Source organism: Podarcis raffonei, chromosome 15, assembly GCF_027172205.1.
Source record: "Podarcis raffonei isolate rPodRaf1 chromosome 15, rPodRaf1.pri, whole genome shotgun sequence".
Lineage (NCBI taxonomy): Eukaryota > Metazoa > Chordata > Lepidosauria > Squamata > Lacertidae > Podarcis > Podarcis raffonei.
The window spans coordinates 26,951,590-26,975,927 of NC_070616.1; the positions used below are offsets into that span (position 1 = coordinate 26,951,590).

The following is a 24,338-nucleotide window of genomic DNA, read 5'->3' on the forward strand; positions in this document are numbered from 1 at the left end:
AACTGGAACAGTCACTTCTGAGTTTGCGGTGGTTGGGAGCCAAAACGTTTGAGAACTAAGCTGTTCGAAAACCAAGGTATGACTGTATCTCCATTTGCACCAAAGAAATGCTGGAGGGTATGGAATAGGCTTTCCCTATTTTCATATCAGCAATGCTGGAGGCACTGAGACTCTCTGCAAGTGGTGATGATCCCTCTTTGCCACCCTCACTAGGAGGATCGCTTTACGATGTGTTTACTGAAGAAGCTAGCTCTGTTTTATGTAGAGTCTCTGTCCCTGGGTAGAAGCCCCTCCGACCACGGAGCTTGTTCTGGCTGCTAAAGTACGGTGCCGCCAAACTAACAGTGGCTCTCCCAATCAGGGTGGCAGCCGCCAGCCTCCCAGGGACCTATCCTCGCCTCAGCCAGCCACTCCTTGCTGCTGGCTCTCAAGATTCAATAAGAGCGCATGGCTCTGAGCTACCGTCTCCACTTCCACGGGGAGGAGGCTTGCCATCTGCTAACAGAGTCAAGAAATCAAATTAGCGCTGGCTTTACGCTCACTTTCTCCATGACACAAGTATTGGCAGTCAAGGGCTGAGTTCATCACACTAATTTCTTATCTTCTCTAAGTGACTCCACGCTGCCATCTGATGCAATTTGCCCCTGCGCTGTGGCCGAGGGCTCCAATTTCTGCTTGTTTTACCATCAGTTCCATTAATAGGACATCTCTGTTTTGGGTGGCGCAAGGTGGGGGAGGTGACAGGGAGAGGCTTTGGAAAAATAAGACCTGGTTGTTGTTCTGTTGGGAGGAGAAGGGCGTCAGAAGAAACACCATGAGAGGGAAGAAACAAGCTTCCCCAATTTGGTTCGCTTCTCTCCACCTGATTTCCAAATAACCAGTTCCTGTAGGCCATTGCCCTTGCAGGGGCTCTGAGTGGAAAGGATGCCCAAGCAATAGGCATATGCCATTAACCTGAGGTTTAGCCCAGGACTGCCTAAGGTGGTGGAAGGGAGTGGAAGGGAGAAGCCCACATTTTTGAATACTCTTCTATTTGGAAGATGAGAATCCAGGCAAGGAGAAAATTAGCACAACAAGGGCTGCCACCTCTCTCCGTGATGTGCTAGTTGCAGGGAGAGGTGTTGTTGTTGTTAAAAAAGTATTGGAGCATTAAGGAATGTGATCATGACAACATATCATCTATCTATCTATCATCTATATCTATCATCTATCTATCTATCTATCTATCTATCTATCATCTATCTATCTCTATCTATCTCTATCTATCTATATCTATCTATCATCTATCATCTATCTATCTATCATCTATCTATCTATCTATCTATCTATCTATCTATCTATCTATCTAATCTGTCTATCTATCTATCTCTATCTCTATCTATCTATCTATCTATCATCTATCTATCATCTATCTATCTATCATCTATATCTATCTATCTGTCTGTCTGTCTGTCTATCTCTATCTATCATCTATATCTCTATCTATCTATCTATCATCTATCTATCTATCTATCTATCATCTATCTATCATCTATCTATCTATCTATCTATCTATCTATCATCTATAATCTATCTATCTATCTATCTATCTATCTATCTATATCTATCATCTATATCTATATCTATATCTATATCTATCTATCATCTATCTATCATCTATCTATCTATCTATCATCTATCTATCTATCTATCATCTATCTATCATCTATCTATCTATCTATCTATCTATCTCTATCTCTATCTCTATCTCTATCTATCATCTATATCTATATTTATCTATCATCTATCTATCATCTATCTATCTATCTATCTATCTATCTATCTATCTATCTATCATCTATCAATCATCTATCTATCTATCATCTATCTATCATCTATCTATCATCTATCTAGCTATCTATCATCTATCTATCTATCTATCTATCTATCTATCTATCTATCTATCATCTATCTATCTATCATCTATCCATCTATCATCTATCTGCATGTTGTTTTTCAGGCCCATGGCCTCCTTCTCCTCTCTGTAATGGGGTAATAAGGATTTATTTCTTATTTTTAAAATGCAGTCAGAACCGAATCCAGTCTATCACTCTAGGATTTTACTGGCTCATTCTGCTTTTCCTCTCCTCCTGCATTTTGCAGATGAAAACAAGAATTGGGTGTTCCAAGAACCATCAAGTCCTTTCCTTTCCTGACTCTAGTAAACACAGCAGAAGGCACAGAAGGGATCTAACTATTTTGCTCCTGGGGCAACCACCCCTGGTTCCCCCCGCCCCCCACATGCTATGCCACTGGCCTCCTTATTTGTCATGGTTTTATTGTGGTCTGCCAACAGTTTGCAAATAATATCCATCAGGGTCCAGCCCGCTCTTGCTCTCAAAAGGTCTCCCATATAATGAGCTTTGAAATCTCTATAGAAGTGACAGCGCAAAAGGTAATGCACAACATCTTCCACCTCCCCAGTACCACAGACAGAGGTCTGCTGCTAGTACTACCACTAATAATAACATAGTATGGGCCAGATACCAAGTTTAAACATGTGGCAGAATGAGGTGGGCGTGAGGTGGCAGAATGTGCCGCATTCTGGTGGGTGGGCATTCCTGTTTTTGGATGATAAAAAGGTAAAGGGACCCCTAATCGTTAGGTCCAGTCGCGGATGACTCTGGGGTTGCGGCGCTCATCTCGCTCTATAGGCCGAGGGAGCCGGCGTTTGTCCGCAGACAGCTTCCGGGTCATGTGGCCAGCATGACAAAGCGGCTTCTGGCAAACCAGAGCAGTGCATGGAAATGCTGTTTACCTTCCTGCCGGAGCAGTACCTATTTATCTACTTGCACTTGATGTGCTTTCAAACTGCTAGGTGGGCAGGAGCTGGGACTGAGCAACGGGAGCTCACCCCGTCGCGGGGATTCAAACCGCCGACCTTCTGATCGGCAAGCCCTAGGCTCTGTGGTTTAGACCACAGCACCACCTGTGTCCCACAGCACCACCCGCGTCCCACAAAGCCACCAAATAGCACACCTGAAAGAGATTGTAGCCCAGCCCTTTCTCACTGTGTTGATCTTCTTCTTGAGAGGCATTTGTTTTTGACATTAGGGAACATTCAAGAATGATGTCCTCCAAACTGCAGTTTGCAATGCTGCATTCCACCACCTGAGGACTCCATACCCTCCAACATTTTCTAATGAAAATATGTACATCCTATTAGTAAAGAAAAAGTGTTTTATATGCATTATAACACTGTGACACCAGATGGCGCTGTGGAGTTCCATCTTTAACCAACGTGATTTCCCATTACTGAATAAAGTTTGCACCTGGGATGGCTTCTGTAAATCTGGGACTGTCCCCGAAAATAGGGGCACTTGGAGGGTCTGGGACTCACTCTACTGCATGTTTCTGCTCTGGGTAGACATTGCCTCTTACTTCAAGGCCAGGATACGTCAGACTTCAGCTTTAGAGACCCAGAAAGTTTTGGACGCTCACAGTGCAAGTCTCCTACCATACCCGACTTCCTCCCTCATGGGTTGGGCCTCAGCCTTGTCCTCCATCACCTTCCCCACACAAAAGGAATAGTGATAAAGCAGAGGAGGAGGGGAATGACACAAGGGCCCCTTAACGTGACCTCTGGCTTCTGTTCACTCACCCCAAGCACCTCCCACATATGGATGGGGCTTGCGCAGACGATAGCCAGTAAATTGTACGTGGCAGCCATTTTGGTCTGTCTTAAGTGTCCCACACACATTGTGAGTTTAATAACTTTTGTTCCACAGAGGGATGCCTTGTGGTTCTGCGGCTTGAATTCCCGCACCGTGTAACTTGAGGTTCAGTGTTTCAGTCCTGTCGGAGATTGTGCTAACGTTATCTGCTCCCGGCTGCACCCTTATCACAGCACTTGATACGTTAATGCAGAAATTATCGTTGAAATGTCCTCATCAATTTGTCAGGACAGCGCTCAAGTGAGTCTCAGGTTCTGGATGGCCTCTCAGGTTTTACCCTCGCACAGAGAGCTCACAGACAGTGGTACCCTGCCCTCCCTGTAACCAAAGGGATGCAGCAGTGATGAGCATCAATCCCTGAGCATCTTTGCATGACATCAGCTTGGGTGGGTGGGTGAATATCTTGGAGTCCTCTCTGCCTGAAACTTGAGGCAGCAGAGGGAGACTGATTGCAACATTAATTATGCATTTTTTAAAAATCCAACAGTTAGGGGGAAACAAGAAAGGAGGGGAATAAAGTACGCTCTGCCTCCTTAATTGCATTTAATTTCTCTGCAGAGGCAAAGACAGAGTGGAAGAAAGGGGTGCGAGAGGGAACCATAAGATTTCCTCTGCTGTGATCGGAAGAAGCATTGAGCCATAAAGTGCTTTCCATGCTCCCCAAGGTGTTCATGGCTCCCTCTGCTCTGGGGGTCTCTCTGCTCCTGCTGTACTTTACTTCTGTGCTGCAATGCAAAGGTAAGGAAACTTGAGCAAAAGTTTGAAAGGCTGCTTGTTTTGTGCCTGTGAGCTGAAGGAGAGACTTTGTAGGGGGGCAGGGGGTGCTGTCCGCATTTGCGAGGTCGAACTGCCAAACGTTTCGTATTAAAGATAGCAGTGCAACTCGAATCATCTGAACTCTGGGTCCCGTGTCGCTGTACGTGTATGAAAGAACACTGACGGCTAGCTTTTGTTCGGTAATACTGGATTGCTCCAGGGCAATCCTGAGGTTTGAATTGAGGGGAGGGGAGGATAAGTTGAAACTAGAGAGAGAGAGAGAGAAAGGAAAGCCTTCTTGTAAAAGATAACTCTGGAATTTGCTGCCACGAACTGCAAAGGCAGCTCCTCACATGGATGGCTTTAAAAGGGGACAAGACCCATTCATACACGAGGATGAGAGGTCTGCTAGTGGCTATGAGACTTGATGGCTAAAGAATGGAACCTCCAGATTTAGAGGAAGTCTACCTCCAAATCCCAGGTGTGGTGGGTGGGGAAAGAAGAAGAAGAAGAAGAAGAAGAAGGAGGAGGAGGAGGAGGAGGAGGAGGAGGAGGAGGAGGAGGAGGAGGAGGAGGAGAGAGCAATTGTTTTCATGCCCTTCATGTGAGCTATTGCACTGCTGGAAATAGAATGATCGGCTTAAAGCATCATCAGTTCTGCAGGGTTCTTTTCTACTTTGTGGTGCATTTATCTCATTTTAGAGCAGCCTCCCTAACCTGTGGCCCTCTAGATATGATTGGACCCAACGCCCTTCATCCCTAACCATTAGCCAAACTGTGTGGGGCTGGTGGGAGTTTGGGAGTGCAGCAATATCAGGAGGGCAGCAGGTTGAGAAGGCTGGTGCAGACTCTAGTCTTACTGGCCTTATGCCCCCACTGTTTAGATGACAATAATATGCACAACTTCAAAATATTGTAACCCAGCCCTGCTGCATTTGGGGCTCCTCCTGCTCAGTTTTGCTGATAGAGTCCTTGGGCATCTGCCCTAACATTCTGACCTGATGGTTCCCCTGGTTCTCTAGTGCCTTTATGTCCTCCTTTTCTTTTAATAGAAAGTGCTGGATCTGGATGAAGAGGTGCTTTTCTTCATGGGATATTAAAAGCAATATTTAACATTTGTGTGGATGAATCACAATACTTTTTGTTTTTGCAAGTAAAGTGCAACTTTTCTTTTTTTTTAATGATTTAGGCTTGCTACCTTAAAAACACACCCCAAGTTTTTAACAGAAAATTTTGGCTTTTTATTCTAATTTCAAGTTTCTTATCATTTGAACTAACTGGGGGCAGAGGAGACTGGAGAGATGGAAAAGTGCACATTTATTCACAGACCTGCGGAGAACAATAAAGCACTGGGGTGGGGGATGGGGACATGTTGTTTCAGAACCTGTTGCCTGAGCCAAGTTGAACTTGGAAACCCCAGTTCTGTGTATCGTTCATTGCTCAGAATGGCGGGGGTTGAAATCCTTGGACGGCAGCAACGGTGCAGAGAACAGATGATTGTGTTGTTGCTCAGGCTTCCTGTTCCTGATAACACAATGGACCGGGTTAGCTAATGATCATCTGTCAATTAAGGGCTCTTTGGTTTGCTAAGCAGTGGGAGCAGAATGGAGAGGAGCTGGAAAATACTGACAGGTGGACATCTGCTGTTGTTTGGTTGCCATCCCAAGACAGGTTTGAACGTGGCTTTCATTTTGGGACCATCCCTCCTCTTAACGTAAATGTTAATGTTCTGGAAAAGTGACCAAAATGCAGAATGTCAGGACAGGGTAAGGAAATTGTCGCCCTCCAGATGTTACTGTGTGGGTGGACTACAACTCCCATCACTCATGGTTGTAGGCATGATGGCTGCCGGGGCTGATGGGAGATATAGTTCAACAACATCTGGAAGGCCACAGGTTCTCCATCGAGAATTGCACATGTGGTTTCATGATTGGTGGCAGAAACTGTCATGAAGTTCTTGTCTCAAAATCCCATTGAAAGGAACCTGGACGAGGGATAGTTCAATTGGTAGAGTAAGAGTCTTTTGATCTCAAGGTTGTAGGCTTGAGCCCCACCTTGGACAAAAAGATTCCTGCATTGCTGGTGGTTGGACTAGATGCCCCTTGTGGTCCCTTCCAAACCTATGATTCTATGATTCTATGGAAAGAAGGTTGGGTGAGCACAACATCCAATGGGTCTTGCTTGGGGCACATTTTCAGCAGGGCTGTGGCCAGAATTATTAGGGATACTGTAAATAATCCATAGGGACGCGGGTGGCATTGTGGGTTAAACCACAGAGCCTAGGACTTGCCAATCAGAAGGTCAGCGGTTCGAATCTCCGTGATGGGGTGAGCTCCCATTGCTCGGTCCCTGCTCTTGCCAACCTAGCAGTGCACGTAAATAAATAGGTACCACTCCAGTGGGAAGGTAAATGGCGTTTTCGTGCACTGCTCTGGTTCGCCAGAAGTGGCTTAGTCATGCTGGCCACATGACCCAGAAGCTGTACACCAGCTCCCTCGGCCAGTAAAGAGAGATGAGTGCCGCAACCCCAGAGTTGGTCACGACTGGACCTAATGGTCAGGGGTCCCTTTACCTTTGCCTAAATAATCCATAAGAACATAACAAGAGTCCTGCTGAGGCAGACCAAAAGGTCCACCTAGTCAGCATTCAGTTTCTCAAAATGGCCAATCTTAAGCTCCCAAGATGCCCACAAGTAGGGCAAGAAAACAACAGCCCTCTCTAGTTGTTGTTCCCTGGTAGCTGGCATGCAGAAGTAGAGTGCCTCTGAACATGACATTTCCATGCAACCATCAAAAGTGAGTAGCCATTGATAAACTCACCCTCCTGAACCTGCCTAAAACCTTACCCTTAAGAAGAATCTCAGCCAGCAACCGTCTCTCCCCGTCTTGTGGCAGAGAATCCCATACATTAATTGCACATTGCGCAAAGAAGTACTTTCTTATCGGTCCTGAACCTACTGCCAGTGAATTTAATTGGATGACCCCAAGTTCTAGTATTAGGAAAGTGGAAGGAGGGGTATAAATAATTCTCTTATCCACTTTTCCAACACCATACATAATTTGATAAACCTCAATCATGTCCCTCACCAGGATACTCCCCGCCCAACTGAAAAGCCCCAAAATGCTTTTGGCTTTTCCTTGCAGGGAAGCTGTTTTATCATTCCAAGATGAACATAGGAAACTGCCTGATGCTGAGTCACACCCTGTGGTCCATCTTGCTCAGCATTGTCTACACTGACCAGCAGTGCTTCTCTGGGATTTCATGCAGGGGGTCTCCCCTATTCCTACCTGGAAATGATGGGACTTGAACCTGGGACCTTCTTCATACAAAGCAGGTGCTCTACCAGCTGAGCTACAGCCCTTCCCATCATTTTGGTGGACCTTTTCCAGCCTTACAATATACTGTTGGAGGTCTCTGAGTACAAGTTGCTGGAAATCACAGGAGTGGTTTCCTATCACTTTTCATGTCCTGCTTTTGGGCTTCTCATTGGGGCTTCTGGCTGGCCACTGTGAGAGCAAGATGCTGAACTTGATAGTCCATTGGCCTGATCCAGCAGGCTGTTCTAGGGGGTGTCTAGATGTTGCTGGACTACAACTCCCATCATCCCTGGTCATTGAACATGCTGCCTAGGGATGATGGGAGTGGTTGTCATTGGCTGTACCAGGCCAATGGACTATCAAGTTGAGCATCTTGTTCTTACAGTGGCCAATCAGATGCCTTCTCTAGGAAGCCCACAAGCTGGACCACAAGCACAAGGGCACTCTCCTCTCCTGTGTTTTCCAGAAACTGATATACAGCCACTGACGATGAAGCCAAAACATTGTGGGGGGCACTAGGTTGGGGAATCATGCTCTAGCTCAGTATGCTTGGTAGCAACTCTCCAGGCTCTCAGATATATAAGGACTTTTCTCAGTCCTTCAACCTGAAACCATTGCTGGTCAGAGTGTCAGGAATTTTAACCCAGGACATTCTCCTTGAAAGAAGACACAGCCAGTGAGGTAGAAGCTCAGAAAAGGTTAGCTGATGGGGTGTCCTCCAGAAGTTCTGGACTACAGCTCCCATGAGCCCAAACCAGAACAGGCAATGGTCCATGATGCTGGAAGTTGGACTCCACAACATGCAGTAGGTACTATGTTGGCTACTCCTGAGCCAGATAGATCAATCAGCCAGAGAGAGATGACGAGAGGGAGAGAGAGAGACCCTAAACTCTGAACTATAGAAGATTCAATATAGACAAAAGAAAGGACTCCTTCATGCAACACATAGTTAAACTATGGAACTCATTACCCAAGGAGGAGGCAGTGATGGCCACCAGCTTGGAGAGGATTGGGAGAAATTCATGGTGGAGAAAGCTGCCAGTTACTATTAGCCATAATGGCTGTGTTCTAGCTCCACAGCTGTATGCCTGTCTCGGTTGCTGGAAATCACAACAGAGGAGAGTGTTGTTGGGTTTCTTTGGAGCATGTGGTTGGCCAGTGTAAGAACAGATTGCTGGACCACTGGCCTGATCCATCAGGTTTCTTCTTACATTCTTAACCACTCAGCTCCCTCAAATGACTGCCACTTTTCTCGAAGATGGATTTGAATGAAATTATTCCATTCCATCAGAGGATGCCCTGCTTGCCTCTGCATCCCTGCCAGACATCAGTCAGCCCAAGGCTGCTCCATATTCCACCACCTCTTTGCCCTTTCTAGGTGAAAAACAACATTCATTGTGTTCCTGGCATGTGAAAAACTAACAAACCCCAATGTGCTGTTTTTTGTTTTATTTTTTTCTAAAAAAACAGATCCCACTCCCATCTGCCACATGCAGGAAATATGGGGGTGGAAGAGATAGAAAAGCTTGTTTTACTCCTGGGTGCTGGAGTCTTTTTGAAAAGGGCTGAGAAATGTGTATCAAAGACCTCCCTCCTGCTCCTTCCAAAATCACAGGTTCCCAAAGCCATTGGCTGGGAGCAAGCCAAGTCCACTAGCCCTTGGCTCAGCTCATACATCTCCATGCTCAGTTTGCAGAATCCAGGAGCATCTTGGGACTGAGTTCTTCGGCATGATGTTTTCAAGAGCCCAGTGAATCTATGAGTCCTCCAAGCTTCTTCCCTCCCTCCCCAACAGCTGAACCATGGACAACCCATCAAATCCTCTCTCTGTCATTTTAGCAAGAGTGCATAAACCACCCCCTCCCCTCAAAAAACCTCAATAGCAGAGGCAAAAGGCCCAAGAGCTAATCCTGTAGCCAACCCCAGCCAGCTGTAGACCTTGCTGCATGCCAGTTGGATCTTTAAGGGTCATTTGGAAGAGACAAAGGCAAAATCTGCCATTGAATTACCCAGCCAGCCTGCTTTCAGCGGACTCCCCTAATTTGTTTTCTTCTCTCTGCCTGGCCCTCCCCGTCTTCTCCCTCCAGCTGCCTGAAGCTCGTGCGCCCAGCTAGCTTAGAGGAATTATAGATGGTATGAAAAGGCAGAGGGGTCTGCTTGAAAAGCCTCCTCTAAGGATGCTCTCCCCCAAGCACCTGCAGATCTATTCCAATTAGGGGCTGCTTGCAAAGTGTGAATTGTGCCCCAGTCTTAGGAAGTCATGTTCAGGGAGAGACGTGGCAGGCAGGCAGGCAAGCAGCAGCTCTGCTGTTTTGACCTGGCTTTTCCCCTCCCATTATGAGCTGCCTTGCAAGATAAGCTTGCATCAAAGGCAAATTTCTGTGATATTACTGCTGCAACAGCCACAACTATGAAAGTAGAGGTGGGCGATGCTACTTTCAAGATGGTAGCAAGTCTTCGTCTTCATCAGGTCCACTGTTTCATGACAGAACAGATCCTGATCTGGTGGAAAAGATCAAGAGATTAATGGGAGAGATTCTGCCTCTGCTTTGGATACAGAATCAGCAGAGCCACATGTTACTTATTCTGGCTTATCTATATAGCATCATCAGGTTACATGGCATCTTACTGAGTAGTGCTAGAGAGAAAACAACCAACCAACTCACAGGCCTTTCTGTTGCAAGTTGTTTACAGTCTTTATCTCTTTTTTATATAACTTTTTTTTACATAATTTTATACATTTTAACTTTAACCCTTTCAAACATTTGAATAAAAGGTACTATTGAACCTTTGGACCTCCTTCCCTCCCTCCACGGGTTCCACATTCAAGATAACATTTTCTGCATCTTTTTCCTTTTTCCATCTGTTAAATATCTATAGTTACCATAATCAATTCCACATTACAAGTGTCATTATATCCCTGCCAATGATTTTAACTGTTTACAGCTGTCTTTTAAATCAATTAAGAATTTACTCCAGTCTTTTAAGAATACTTGATCTTCCTGGTTTCTGATGTTCCCCATCAGTTTTGCCATCTCTGTGTACTTCATCAGTTTTGTCTGACATTCTTCTCTTGTTGGTATTTCTCCTTCCTTCCATCTCTGGGCTAGAAGCATTCTCGCTGCCGTCGTTGCATACATGAAAAGTATTTTATCCTCTTTTGGTATCTCTTCACCTATTATACCTAACAGAAAAGTTTCTGTTTTTTTAAACAAATGTGTTTTTAAACATTTTCTTTAATTCATTATATATCATTTCCTGGAAAGCTTTTACCAATGTACATGTCCACCACAAAGCTGTTTACAGTCTCAATTAGAGCCGATTGGAGCACCCATCAAGCCTAAATGTAGCACATAGTCTGTTTTCAATGAGGGGATCACATTGCATGCAGATGGAAAGGTTAACCTTTCCCTTCTCAACTGCACCCTCCACTCCCAATCATTCTTGCATTTCCTTTAGGCTGTGAGTGGGGGGGAGGAGCCTCCTATTTACTAGGATAGTGTCACAGTCTGGGTTACAGGCAGTCAGAGTCCCAGCTTGGTATGTCAGGACCAGGGTAGAGGTCAGGAAGCAGGAATTAGCAGTCCAGGGTCAGCAGTCCAGGGGTCAGGAAGCCAAGGGTCCAAGAGTCAGGAAGCTGAAGCACAGTTGGTGGGTACACTGGCGGAGGAAGAGGGGGGCGGGGGGAGCACGCCGCCCCCAGCAGTGCGATCCCAGTGGGGTTCCATCATGGCTGCCCCCCTGCCTGCGCTGGGCGTCCTGCCCCCAGAACGCACACCCCACCCCTGTGGGTGGTGCACTCCGCCCCAGGACGTGGGCCACACCCCTTTGGGCAGTGTGCCCCACCCCCGGGACATGCGCCAGCCCCGCCCCCGCCTCTGGAGCATGAAGCTCTGACACTGGGTGGGTAGCGTGTTGCTGTGGCAAAAAGCCAGAGGGAAATGCTGGTCTTATATACCCCTCCCGGCCCTTGCCACCAGGAGTCTTCTGTCAAGCCTCCCCAGGTCAAACTCAGGAAGGCCCCAGTCCTGCGAGGCCCTACCAGTCACAGGGCCTGGCTCCTGCACGCACTCCTGACAGATAGGAGGCGTTTCCAACTGTGGAGTTGGGGGTAGGTGGGGTGCTGCACTAATGCCTGGTGCTCATTGGGGCCAGAGGGGCGTAAGGCAGGAGGCCAACAGTAGATGGAGCCAGAGCCAATTTGCTCCATACTCCTCTACAAAAGTGGCATTGAGACTAAGGAAGAAGAGGAAGCCAACAGCCAGTGTAAGGATTAGTTGTTAGGATAGGTAAATCAGGGCGCCTGAGGGCAGGCTGAGGTTGCTGAAGCAGTGCCCCCTTCACTTAATGCAACCAGACTCCAATGCTGGATTAGAAATTGGATTTTTTTTTATTTTTATTTTTGCATGCAGAAAGCAGTGGCAGGCTTTGGGCTCTCAAATATCAGCGGCACCCTGTGTGACGCTAAAATTCGATGCCCCCCCACCTCTTGCTCTCCATTCAACAGCATTGTTGTAGTGCCCTCTGCAGTCCAGTGCCTAGTGCCACTGCATGGGTCATGCCAGTCTAAAACCACCTCTTCAGAAAATCACCTTCAGGGAGTTTTACTGCCAAGAACATACGGTCAATGACAGACATTGTTTTCTTTTCCAGCTTCTCCAGCTTATCATAAAACAGCCAGCAAACAAGCAAACTTGACTAAGCCTGCTCTCCGTCTGCTCTCTGACTATTTATTTTCCAACTACAAAAAGGATGTCCGTCCAGTTCGGAACTGGAGGAAGACCACCAATGTGGCTATCGATGTCATGGTCTATGCCATCCTGAGTGTGGTAGGTCTTCTCCTCCTCCATCTCTCTCAAATGGTCCAGGTTTCCTCTTCCCATGTATCACTGTGGGCAAGGTGACAGGTGATCTACCTGAATTTAGGTAGCCCTTGCCATCTCCCAGGGAGATACAAGATTTTTATTTATTACTATTATTTATTAAATTTCTTTACCACCCTTCATCCGAAGATCATAGGAGGTTGACGATATAAAAACACAAAAATGCATAACGTAGCAACAAATGAAAACAATACGCTCCCACTTGTGTACAGGTTTTCTGCTTTGGGCATTTAAAGAAGCTGGTCTCCACAATGTTTCACATCAGTAATGGGGAGCACCTGTGCCCCCCTTGCTGCTGGAGTATAATTCCCATCATCTCTGACCAATGGCTATGCTGGTTGGGGGAGATGGGGAGACTGATGGGAGTTGGATCCCAGCAACATTGGGGTGTTTGTGTTTGTTTGTGTGCGTATGTGTGACAAAAGCTTCCCATCCCTGATTCACATGACAGAATTGGAATTTATCTGTTGATTTTAGGAACTAATGAAAGAGGAGGGGTTCACTTCTAAAGCATCACTTAGGAGTCTTTCATACAGATGGGTACATCCATGGTGTGTTTCTATGCATGTAAAAAAAAATGCAAAATGTGGGCAGTACTGAACTTATGTGTTCCATCAGCTCAAGGATTTCCACTCATGCAGCAGAACTCCCCTTCTCCTCTTCCTGTGTATGCCCCACAACCTCCCTATGTAGGGTTGGGGGAACTTTCAGAACAGATTTAGGGGTGCAAGGGTTGAGGAGAGGACAGAGGGGAAGTTTCCTTGCATGAGCAGAAATCCTTATTCTGATGGAAGGTGCTGCTGAGTGCTATGCTGGATACACCCTGTAAATATACCAAAAAGTCTGAAAACATAGGCATGTTAGAGATATAGAGCTGGGACTGGCTGCTTCTTCTTTCTTAGTGTGCCTGCATGCACTGTGTTGGTTGTTGTCTGATTGCTTATGGGGGCTCCCTGCAAATTCTTTAAGGTGTCACCTTACTTTCCTGCAGCCAGCCATACTGGGAGGTCAATAGTGGAACCGATCCTTTGGTTTCATTAGCCTGATCTCTGCTTCTCTGTTTTCAACAACAGGATGAGAAAAACCAAGTCCTGACAACGTATATCTGGTACAGACAGGTAAGAAGGCTGTGCCAATGGGAGCAATTTGCTCTCCTCCTTTCCTGCCCAACCCCTTTGACCGAACAGCTTCTCATCACTGACACCACATAGGTCTCTTGATTCCTAGGATGCAACCTTCCATTCACTGGACTCCATTGTCCCCCTCTGCTGTGCTGGCTTCTGCAGACTATGGCTGGGGTTCTGTACTGGAAAACTAGGCAGCATCTGCCATGAGCACTAAGCATTTGACAGCATAGAGAGGCAATTAAACCCCATTTTCCCCAATACAGTATGCTCCTGGTGTTCAGACTTTGTTTTTGGCATCATACTGTCTCTGGAGACAATGGTGTGCACCTCTGGGGGAGAAGTCACACCTCTACATTAGTAGCACCAACGTGACCCTGGGGCACAAGCCTGGGCTAGGCTAGCACGCTGATGGTTTGTACAGCAATTTAGAATGTCACTATTCTGGGTACCAAAGGAAGAAGGAAGTTTGCCCCACAGCCTGTTTGAGGGATGAAGTAGCATAGGAGGGAAGATGAGAGTGCATGACGTGAGCAGCTTATAAATAAAACAGGCCTCCCCTCTGAGGTGCAGGTGGGTTGGAAGGCTGCATCTTGCAACTGAAAAAAAGAAAAGAGAAGCATGATAAAGGAGAAAAAAAATGAATGATAGGGAGCATCTTGGCTCCCACCCAACACAGACAGAGGCTATTACTTGGAAGTAGGGATGATATATTTCTCCAGACAAGTAAAGGTACAAGCTCAGCAGCAGATACGCTGCTTGAGAGTCACAATTTAGGAGCTAAAAAGCAGGGCCAGAAGTTCAGAACTGGACAGAAGTGATGGAGATGTCCCAACAAGATCCCCCACCTCTCCTGCTTTTAAAGATGAGGTGAGGCAAGGCAAGGCGTGTTCACTCACAAGACTCGCTTGCCTTGTGGTGATATTGAGCTTGCAGGCAAACACTCTGTTGGGGCAGGTGGGTCTGCTTCCATCTAAGAAGGTGGTGCTTAGTTCTAGGTGACAAGACTGGACCCTCTTGTATAGGCTTCTGTTCAGCCTCCCCTTTTGGCTGATCAAAGCCCCTCACAGCCTCCACTGATGGTCTCCGCTCCACAGGAATCTCAGTACCCCTGCTCCCCCTTTCAAAGTGACTGAAATGGGGTGGAAAGTGAAGAATTTCTCTCCTCTAACCCAGGTTCACACAGGGAGGAACCTGGGGAGGAGGGGAAAAGAAAACTTAACCACAAGTTTCTTAAACAAAATAAAAATATTCCTTCCAGTAGCACCTTAGAGACCAACTAAGCTCATACCAATAACAAACTTAGTTGGTCTCTAAGGTGCTACTGGAAGGAATATTTTTATTGTGTTTCAACTATGGCAGACCAACATGGCTACCTATCTGTAACAAGTTTCTTAAAGTTACAGTTAAACAGTTATATAGCTCTGTCTGTGCAAGTCCTGGCTGTCTAAGAGATTGGCAACTCTCCAGAGCCATTCTTTCCTCAAATCAGATCCCAGAATAGAATAGTTGACACCTACCCACAAGTGGTTCAGCACAGCACCCCACCTACTTATTTCCATCTACCACTGTGTCAGATCCTCCCCTCTGTTTTGCAGCACTGGATCGATGAGTTTCTGCAGTGGAATCCAAGGGACTTTGACAACATCACCCAGATGTCTGTCCCTACTGAAGCCATCTGGGTCCCAGACATTCTTATCAATGAATTGTAAGTGCACCATCCTTCTTGGGTTCTCCCCCCCCCATCCTCTTTCCACATTGTGGAAGCTGAAAATATGGGATGGAAGAGAATGTGAGGATTTATTTCTGTTGTCTCACCGTTCCTCCCTTCCCAAGCCAACCTCTCCACTTTGTATTCTTGACAATGCTTTTCCTCTGGCTTGCCCCTCTGTGTACTGTATATTGCAGATGGGGAGAAGGCTGAGAAATTGGGACGGTTCCAGTAGTGGAAAACTATAAACGCTCATAATTACCCTTGCTGTGTTGGGCGTGGGATTCAAATTTTCTGAGGAGAGAGAGAGAGAGAGAGAGACAATGGTGGGGCAGCTGTGGAGCCGTCAATGCATACTTGGAAGAGAGGGAAAGAAGGAAGGAAAGGCGGGAGGATGGAGTTATTGTTCTAAACCACCCTCCTTCTATTGTGACCACTGGAAGACCTAAGCAAGGATCAGCAAGCCCCTTTGGGGAGGAGAGGAAAATTCCCTTTCCGTATTCATGTTTGTAAGGTAAACAGCTTCATTTGAAAATGGGTGCATTTGGAAAATGGGTGCACAAGAGAGAACCTAATTGAGAGGGGGGGGAAGGAGAATTACAGGGTTCATAGGAAGCTGTTCAGTACTGAGCCAGACCTATGGTCCATCTGTGTCTAGTGTGGTATAGAGGTCAGAGTGTTGGACTAGGATCTCGGAGACCAGAGGACAAATGAAAATCTAGGGTAGGAGAGGAGGAATGTGGTAGAGCTGCTAGAATCCTGAACAGGGAGCATGCTGCAATGTTTTGTTACTGGTAACCACTTGTAGCTCAGCATCTGGCATCTGGGGTGGAGGATTTCCATCGCTTGGTGGGTTTTGACTGCAGCCCAAATGGTTCATGTTCTCTCCCCTCACTTTGGCTCCCCCACTCTCTGTTTCCTGCAGTGTGGATGTGGGGAAATCCCCCGATATTCCCTATGTTTACATCCTCCATCATGGGGAAGTGCGGAACCTCAAGCCTGTCCAGGTGGTCACTGCCTGCAGCCTGGACATCTATAACTTCCCCTTTGATGTGCAGAACTGCTCTCTGACCTTCACCAGCTGGCTGCATAACAGTACGTGAGCAGTTGTGTTGATTTTGCCCTGTGGCTTGTTGCATGCTGGGAGAAGAGGCCGACTGACCAAGCTAAATAGGAAGAGGCTCCTACTCCCTGGCTGCCAAGCATCTCCCCTCAACCTCCTCCCTGCAGAATAGGCTTGTCAATGGCTGCTTATTGTGATGGCTAAATACAAGCTTCATATATACATACATGCTTCCTACCTCCAAGTAGCAGATACAGGAGCAAACTGTTAGAGGTGTGAGTCTCCCAGGAATAGAGCACTGAATAGAGCACCCACATCCTCACCACATGTTTCAAGCACTATGAGACCATTTTAAAGAATTCTGGGAGCTGTAGTTTGCTAAAGATGCTGAGAGCTATTAGGGGATCCCTATTCCCCTCCCAGAACCACAGTTCCCAGAGTGGTTTAACAAGCAATCCCTGTTCACAGGGAACTCTGGGAAGTGTGGCCCTGGGAGAGGAATAAGGAGTCTCCTAACAACTCCCAGGACCCTTAACAAACTACAGCTCCCAGAATTCTTTGGTAGAAACCATGACTGCTTAAAATGGTATCATAGTGTTTTAAATATATGGTGTATATGTGGCTTAAGACAGACCCTTTTATGTGATCCAACTTGGCAGATACTATGGCCACCAATACCTTTTAAATGAACCTGATTCTCACATGGTCCCATTCCTTCAAGTGCTAGGCATGCACTCATCTTAGCTTGTTGAGTTGTGGCCCATTCAGCTGGCATTTCAGTGACTAACAACAACAACAATGCATTTTTCCATCTATAAGATGCCCCCATGTATAAGATGCCCCCTATTTTTGGGGACTCAGATTTAAGAAAATGGGAGAGATGGTCCAGAGTATGACGCCCCCTAATTTTTGACATTATTTTAAAGGGAAAAAACCTAGTCTTATACACGGAAAAATACGGTATTTATATGCCGCCCATCTGACTGGGTTGCCCCAGCCACTCTGGGTGGCTAATATCATGGGCTCTCATTTTGGCCATCAGTCCAAAGTTATGTCTTTGGTGGGACACACAGAAAGGTCATCAAATCACTTGGAGATGGGTGTAGCATGGAAAAGGGAGGGGATTCCTGCAGGGGATGATATCTTTGGCACCCTCATCCTACTTTCCTTCCTGTCTTCTGTTCCTCAGTCCGGGACATTAACATCTCCCTGTGGCGGACCCCAGAGGAAGTGAAACATGACAAGAGTGTCTTCATGAACCAGGGGGAATGGGAGCTTCTGCACGTTCTCAGCCAGTTCCGAGAGTTCAGTGTTGGTGACAGCGACTTCTATGCTGAGATGAAGTTCTTCGTAAGAAGTTTTGGCGGGCCTGGGCAGGGGTGGTGGGTGGGAGCCAGAAACAGAATCTTCAGTGCATATTATTTGTTAAAGAAGGCTGGAGGTGGAAGAGTGGTGCAAAGCTCTCACGATGAGAAGCTGCTGCTGCAGGTTTCTTGCTAGTTTTCAAAAGGAGGAGGGAGGAGAAATGGGTTTTCTCTAAACTGGAGCTACCTGAATCCAGAAGGGGAAAAAAGATGCTTCAGTATCAGAATGAGGAGAGTCAGTCTGCTGCAGGTTGTGACCTATACCTTATAGAAGCACAGGGTTGTAGCCAGTTAACTTCTTCTCAGCACAGACCTACTGAAATTCATGAGCCTAAGTTATCCATACCTCTTAATTTCAGTGGTCTACTCTGAGTGTGGTGTGTCATTGGAGGCAAGCCACAGGAACTACAGCTCAGCTGAAACAATTCATTCAGAAAGACCAAAAGGCACCCCCAAATTTTTGTGTGATTTTTGGCACTGCTTGCCAAACATCATTCATCAACTTTGCCCTCACTCACCCTCACCCTCATTTCCCCTCTTTTGTCCTTGGTCACTACATCATGTAGCAGCATTCAATTGCTTTGTGGCATTCTGCTCCAGGACTGCAGAACATCATGTTCGATGACTTCTTAGAAGGCTGAATTTCTAAGATATCATTAATTTCTCTTCCTGGTTTCCCCCTGAGCATTCCTTTCTTAAAATGCACATTCAGAGAAAATGGGGCCTCTTCCTGCAATATATCTCATAACTTATATATATTTTAAAATCATCTTACCCAGTGCTTTTTTTAAGGGATAATGATGCTGGTACTCACCTTGAAGTTGTTACAGTAAGTGCCACACTTATTTTTTTTAAAAAAAACCTTTATTGGAAATTCAAAAAGTACATAATTATGTGTGCACTAAACATGGTGAGACTTAAATAAAAGGGAGAAAGAGAGAAAGAGAAACAGAACCTGTGTAGAAGGGAAAATAAAGGGGGGAGGGGAAAAACACACACCCAAAGCTGTATATTTTACAAGGTGGTTATTGTACTTCACGAGATCTTAACCTACTACAGTATTTGTAAGAATGGATACCATTCCAATTTTTTGGCGAGGGAAGGTACCAGTACTGTGTGCCCTTGATTACCCCCAGGAAAAAAAGCACTGACCTCACCAGATTCCCAACTTTGAAATATTATACTCAGCTTGGAGAGGTCTTGCAAACCCAGTGCGACTTTTCCTGAATTCCCTGCGTCTTGACTTTGCTGCTTTTCTAATATTATGAAGGAGAACATTTTGGGGCCACGTGTTGTGAAAACATGGGCTGTGGAATCAGCCAGCCCTGCTCCAGGGAAGGAAGGGTTAACCTTGCCTGACAGGCCGTTTTGCAGCAAGCAAAGGGCATAAATATTTCAGCAGCGGGAGGAAAGACTGGGCAGTGATGCACATCCCAAAGGACTCCTTGATGCCCCCCTGCCAGCTTAGCCAGACGCCTGGTGCCAATGGAGCCCTTGGCTTGTGCCACTTTGCAGTAGCTTAGGAAGCATTAAATGGGACAGTGAATTTGAGGGAGAGCCAGCCACTCATTAGAGCATGTCTCAGCTAGACCCAAGGCCCGTGCCTGATTCCTTGTGCTTTGGCAGGTGGTCATCCGAAGACGCCCCCTCTTTTACGCCGTCAGCCTACTGCTCCCCAGCATCTTTCTGATGGTCATGGACATTGTGGGCTTCTACCTGCCCCCTGACAGTGGAGAGAGGGTCTCCTTCAAGATCACCCTGCTCTTGGGCTACTCTGTTTTCCTGATCATTGTCTCTGATACACTGCCAGCCACGGCTATTGGGACCCCGCTGATAGGTAATAATAATAATTTTATTATTTATACTCTGCCCATCTGGCTTGGTTTCCCCAGTCACTCTGGGTGGAGACATAAAACATCAAGTGTTAAAAAAACCTCCCAATACAGGGCTGCCTTCAGATGTCTTCAAAAAGTTGTGTAGTTCTTTATCTCCTTCACATTCTTTATCTCCTTCCACAGGGAGGGCACCACTACCAAGAAGGCCCTCTGCCTGGTTCCCTGTAGCTTCTTGAAATGAGGGAACCAGCAGAAGACCCTCGGAGGAGGACCTCAGTGTCTGGGCTGAGTGATGGGGGTGGAGACACTCCTTCAGGTGTACTGGGCTGAGTAAGATCACAGCAGCCCCATTGACAAAAAACATGAATGGGATGAATTGTGCAGCATGGCTAGTGGTGCCTTGCGTTCAGTCAGTTGTGGGATAAAACAAAAAAGGGTTAAGATGTGCTTGTGACATCAGCCCTATTATGATTAATTTTTATTTTATTTATTAGTTGCTTTCCATACACAAAATGTCTCAAAAACTGACCTTCAGGTCCAGAAAAACCCCAAAACCCCAAAAGCAAAGGCTGAAAATGCTTAAATACATCAGGATATACAACAGCCTTGGTGTGCTCCATGGGGATCATTGGCCAGTTTGCTAGGTATGCCTTCCTGTTTTTGAGGGGTTTTTTGCTAGCAGTCCTGGGATTTGGGTCATGGCCAATGAACTGCACAGCTTGGGCTACCTACAGCATCATCTGAACGTTATTCCATGTGTGAGAAGGTGTGATTGAGGTGCAGATCTCGGCCCAAAGAGGAAAGGGAGAAAGAATCTAGGCTAAGAAATGTTAAAGGAGTTCTCACTGAGGGAGGATCAACAACCCCACACAGGGTTTTTGAGGAGCCCCAAAGGCTGAGCGGCAGTGGGAGATGAGGGGGTGTGAGAAATGGAGGGCTTGTTTCTGGTGCTAGAAGCTTTATCTCATATAATCTTTGAATGGGAAGGGACCCTGAGGATCATGCAGGAATATGCAGCTATCCCTTACAAGGATCGGACCTGCAACTTTGGTGTTATCAGCGCCACTCTCTAACCAACTGAGCTACTTAGCTCAGAAATGGAGTTGGCTGAAGGTCATGGCTTTCCTCCAACAGGGGTCTATTTTGTGGTGTGCATGGCGTTGCTGGTCATTAGCTTGACCGAGACCATCCTCATAGTGCGACTTGTGCATAAACAAGATCTACAGCCTCATGTACCTGACTGGGTGAAGCGCTGGGTGCTGGAACGGGCCACCATCCTGCTCTGCATCCGAGACAGGAACACGTTTTGTCCAGTCCACACTCAGAGCTCTGACATCTCTGGGAATATGGAAAACAACGACAGTACAGGTAAGAGCAAGATCAAAGTCCCAAATGGGAATGCAAGCGTGCAAACACCCTGTTCAGATGGATGCCCATATCGAATGGTACATTATTGGGGATAGAAAGGCTAACTGAGTGAAAGCAAATGGAGTGCAGAGAGCGAGGGAGAAAATAGCTGCTAATATTTTACTGGGCAAACTGAACAAAAACAGGACATAATATGAGGAGAAATGAACAGAGAGGTTTGATCTTATTTATAGGCCTTGTGGACAGCAGGGGTAGACATGCAACCAAACATACAGGGGAAAATTTCCTCAGAACTACATAGCCAGGTGGCACTGTGGGTTAAACCACAGAGCCTAGGACTTGCCGATCAGAAGGTCAGCAGTTTGAATCCCTGTGACAGAGTGAGCTCCCATTGCTCGGTCCCAGCTCCTGCCAACCTAGCAGTTCAAAAGCATGTCAAAGTGCAAGTAGATAAATAGGTACCATTGTGGCGGCAAGGTAAACAGCGTTTCCGTGCACTGCTCTGGTTCGCCAGAAGCGGCTTAGTCATGCTGGCCACATGACCCGGAAGCTGTACGCCAGCTCCCTTGGCCAATAAAGCGAGATTAGCACCGCAACCGCAGAGTCGGCCATGACTGGACCTAACAGTCAGGGGTCCCTTTACCTTTACCTTACAAAGCCAATCAGAACCTTAGCAAGGATCATGCCAACCTGGCTGGTTGCTAGACAACACCTCCTCCACCGCCACCTATCTTGATTGGCTGTCTGTCAGCTGCAGCCACCGTTAGGTTCCTAACCGAATGATCCTTGCTGTCATGTTAAGTTATTGAAATGATTGCAATGAGCGAAGTGGGGAGCTGTTGTGAACAGACCCAGGGCACTTAGGCTGGGACACAGCTCCCCAGTGTGTCCCTCATATTTGTTTCAGCTTTACCGACTATTTCCTTTACCTCTCTCCAGCCAAACTGAACCACTACAGCTGTGAAAGCACACGTGACTTCGAAGGAGGAGCAAGTGGTACTATGACCCAGCCACAAGGGGAGAGCTCACTGGTGGTTGAAAGTATCCTGCAAGAGATTGCAGCCATTCGCCAGTTTCTGGAGAAGCGGGATGAATTCCGTGACATTGCCCGTGAATGGCTGCAGGTGGGCTACGTCCTGGATGTTCTTCTTTTCCGGGCATACCTAGTAGCTGTGCTAGCCTATAGCATCACATTGGGCACTCTGTGGTCCATCTGGCAATACGCCTGAGACACACACCATACAAATGGGTTTGTCAAGCAGTTATGCTTGATGAGTCTTTTTGAGGTCTTTGGACTCATTGATATGTAGAACTAAGACCCAGGCTCTGAGGTACTGCTCATGGACATGCATCTTAAGATTGGTGGCTTCAAGTGTCTCTTAAGACTAGTCAATGTGTATCTATTTTGTTATCAAGGTGCAATACTTGCCTAAGTGGCTTGTGACCTGCCATCCCCACTTGTCTTACCTGCAAAAAAAGGGCAGAAGCACATGCAGTTGCTCCTAAGCAATGTTTGTACACATCCTAAAAGTAAATAAATACCTTATGATGCATGCCAGTTAAAAACAAATTCCGATTCTGGCTCCAAACTGGATCCCAGAAGGGGAAAGGAAGATGAGTTGCATGGAACTGATTTTTTTTTTTTACCCTACCCTAAATCCAGTCTTCCTGCTTTCCACCCCAATTCTACATTTTCATTGCCAACGCTCCATTGTAGAGCACATTTTCCATCTCAGCGCAAAGGAGCTTCATCCTGGTGGCCAAGCTATTTTGCTTTAACTAGCCCTGTCAACCCGAGAATATGCCAAATATGGATAGAAATCTTGCAGTGGAGCTTGCCTAGGATTGCCAATCAAAAGTTGGCAGTTCGAATCCCCGCGATGGGGTGAGCTCCCATTGCTCGGTCCCTGCTCCTGCCCACCTAGCAGTTCGAAAGCACGTCAAAGTGCAAGTAGATAAATAGGTACCGCTCCAGCGGGAAGGTAAATGGCATTTCTGTGTGCTGCTCTGGTTCACCAGAAGCAGCTTAGTCATGCTGGCCACATGACCCGGAAGCTGTATGCTGGCTCCCTCGGCCAATAAAGTGAGATGAGCGCAACAACCCCAGAGTTGGTCACGACTGGACCAGGGGTCCCTTTACCTTTCCCTTACTATACAAAGAAAGTTTCACAGTGGAGAACCAAAACCAGGGTCACATCTAGTCATTTGCTACAATCCTTTCCTCCCTGCTGCATCTGTTTACTGGGTTTGAGGCCAGTTGTTGCTGAAGACTATGTTCTACCAGCACTTTCTCTCCCTCACCCTGATGCCATTTCTTATTGGGGACTATATTTTTCAGACATCTTGAAATGTCTCAGACATTTGCTGCCAAGGGTGCATGATGCTCAGACTGTTCCCCCATTTTGTAAATAACGTTCCTCCCCACCTGTACAGTAACTAGCTGCTTGCATTAACCTTTTCACCTGAGCCATCTGTAAAGCAGGCAGCTTCTTTTCTCGTGGTTCATCCATTTGTTGTGCAATAAACTGGGTGTTTCTTAAGTTAAATAGAATGTGCCGGAGTTACTCATTACAGCCAGAAAGGAGGTGGGGGCTATGGGCAAGGAATGAAAGGGCATGGAAGACCCCACGGTTAAGTATCTGGAGAAGGTAAGACTGGTTCTTCTTCTTTTTTTTAATCAACATTGATTCAGCATTGATTCACTCATTGAAAACACTCATCCCTGGCTTGGGGAAAATGCAAAAACATTCCCGCATGTGATAAAGCACTAGAAGGTATAGAGAAGATAAGATGGCAGTTTCCACTTGGTCAGTTTCTGTTGGTGTGGGAATGTGTAAACTTTGATCCTAATCTAGAGGTTCGTAGCTGTCCTCAAGTCTCGATGAAATTAGCAGGACATGTTAGTCACATCCAGCTTAAATCCCATTGATTTCAATGGAACTTAAGTCAACTATTTTCTATCAGTTGTGTTCAGTAACTCAAGGATACATCTTCTATCCAGATGTCCTGGACTGGCTGGATGCAGATATGTGGTGGGAGGCACCAGCTGGGGAACATCAAAGGGAACCCCCAGGGGAAGAAAGCTCAGCCAGGGGATTGGCGATGGGATGACAATGAGTGGTCAGAGAGGGAAGAGACTGGAAGGAGGAGGTGTCAGAAGCTGAAGAGGTAACAGGGTTTATTGAACAGGAAGAGGCTGTGGCA

The 24,338-nt window shown here is 46.5% G+C and overlaps 1 protein-coding gene across 2 annotated transcripts; it reads left to right on the top strand.

Annotated features, from left to right (window-relative positions):
• Window positions 1-4,072: 4,072 nt before the first annotated feature.
• On the top strand, window positions 4,073-23,429 carry HTR3A (5-hydroxytryptamine receptor 3A). Of its 2 annotated transcripts, none has more exons than XM_053367168.1 (9): window positions 4,073-4,451; window positions 12,440-12,615; window positions 13,743-13,787; window positions 15,392-15,501; window positions 16,430-16,599; window positions 17,757-17,917; window positions 19,558-19,768; window positions 20,901-21,134; window positions 22,074-23,429. In XM_053367168.1, exons 1-9 carry the CDS (start codon window positions 4,367-4,369, stop codon window positions 22,361-22,363), a joined length of 1,482 nt encoding a protein of 493 aa, XP_053223143.1. In that variant the 5' UTR covers window positions 4,073-4,366; the 3' UTR covers window positions 22,364-23,429. The 2 variants fall into 2 exon arrangements, with proteins under 2 accessions (XP_053223143.1, XP_053223144.1); XM_053367169.1 differs by having other exon boundaries at window positions 4,074-4,451; window positions 12,449-12,615.
• The last annotated feature ends 909 nt before the right edge of the window (window positions 23,430-24,338 follow it).

Coding starts and splice junctions, on each gene's coding strand:
- HTR3A (XM_053367168.1), top strand. CDS start 4,367: ATGCTCCCCAAGGTGTTCATGGCTCCCTCTGCTCTGGGGGTCTCTCTG. Junction 12,616..13,742: donor TCTATGCCATCCTGAGTGTG/GTAGGTCTTCTC, acceptor TTTCAACAACAG/GATGAGAAAAACCAAGTCCT. Junction 19,769..20,900: donor TATTGGGACCCCGCTGATAG/GTAATAATAATA, acceptor TTCCTCCAACAG/GGGTCTATTTTGTGGTGTGC.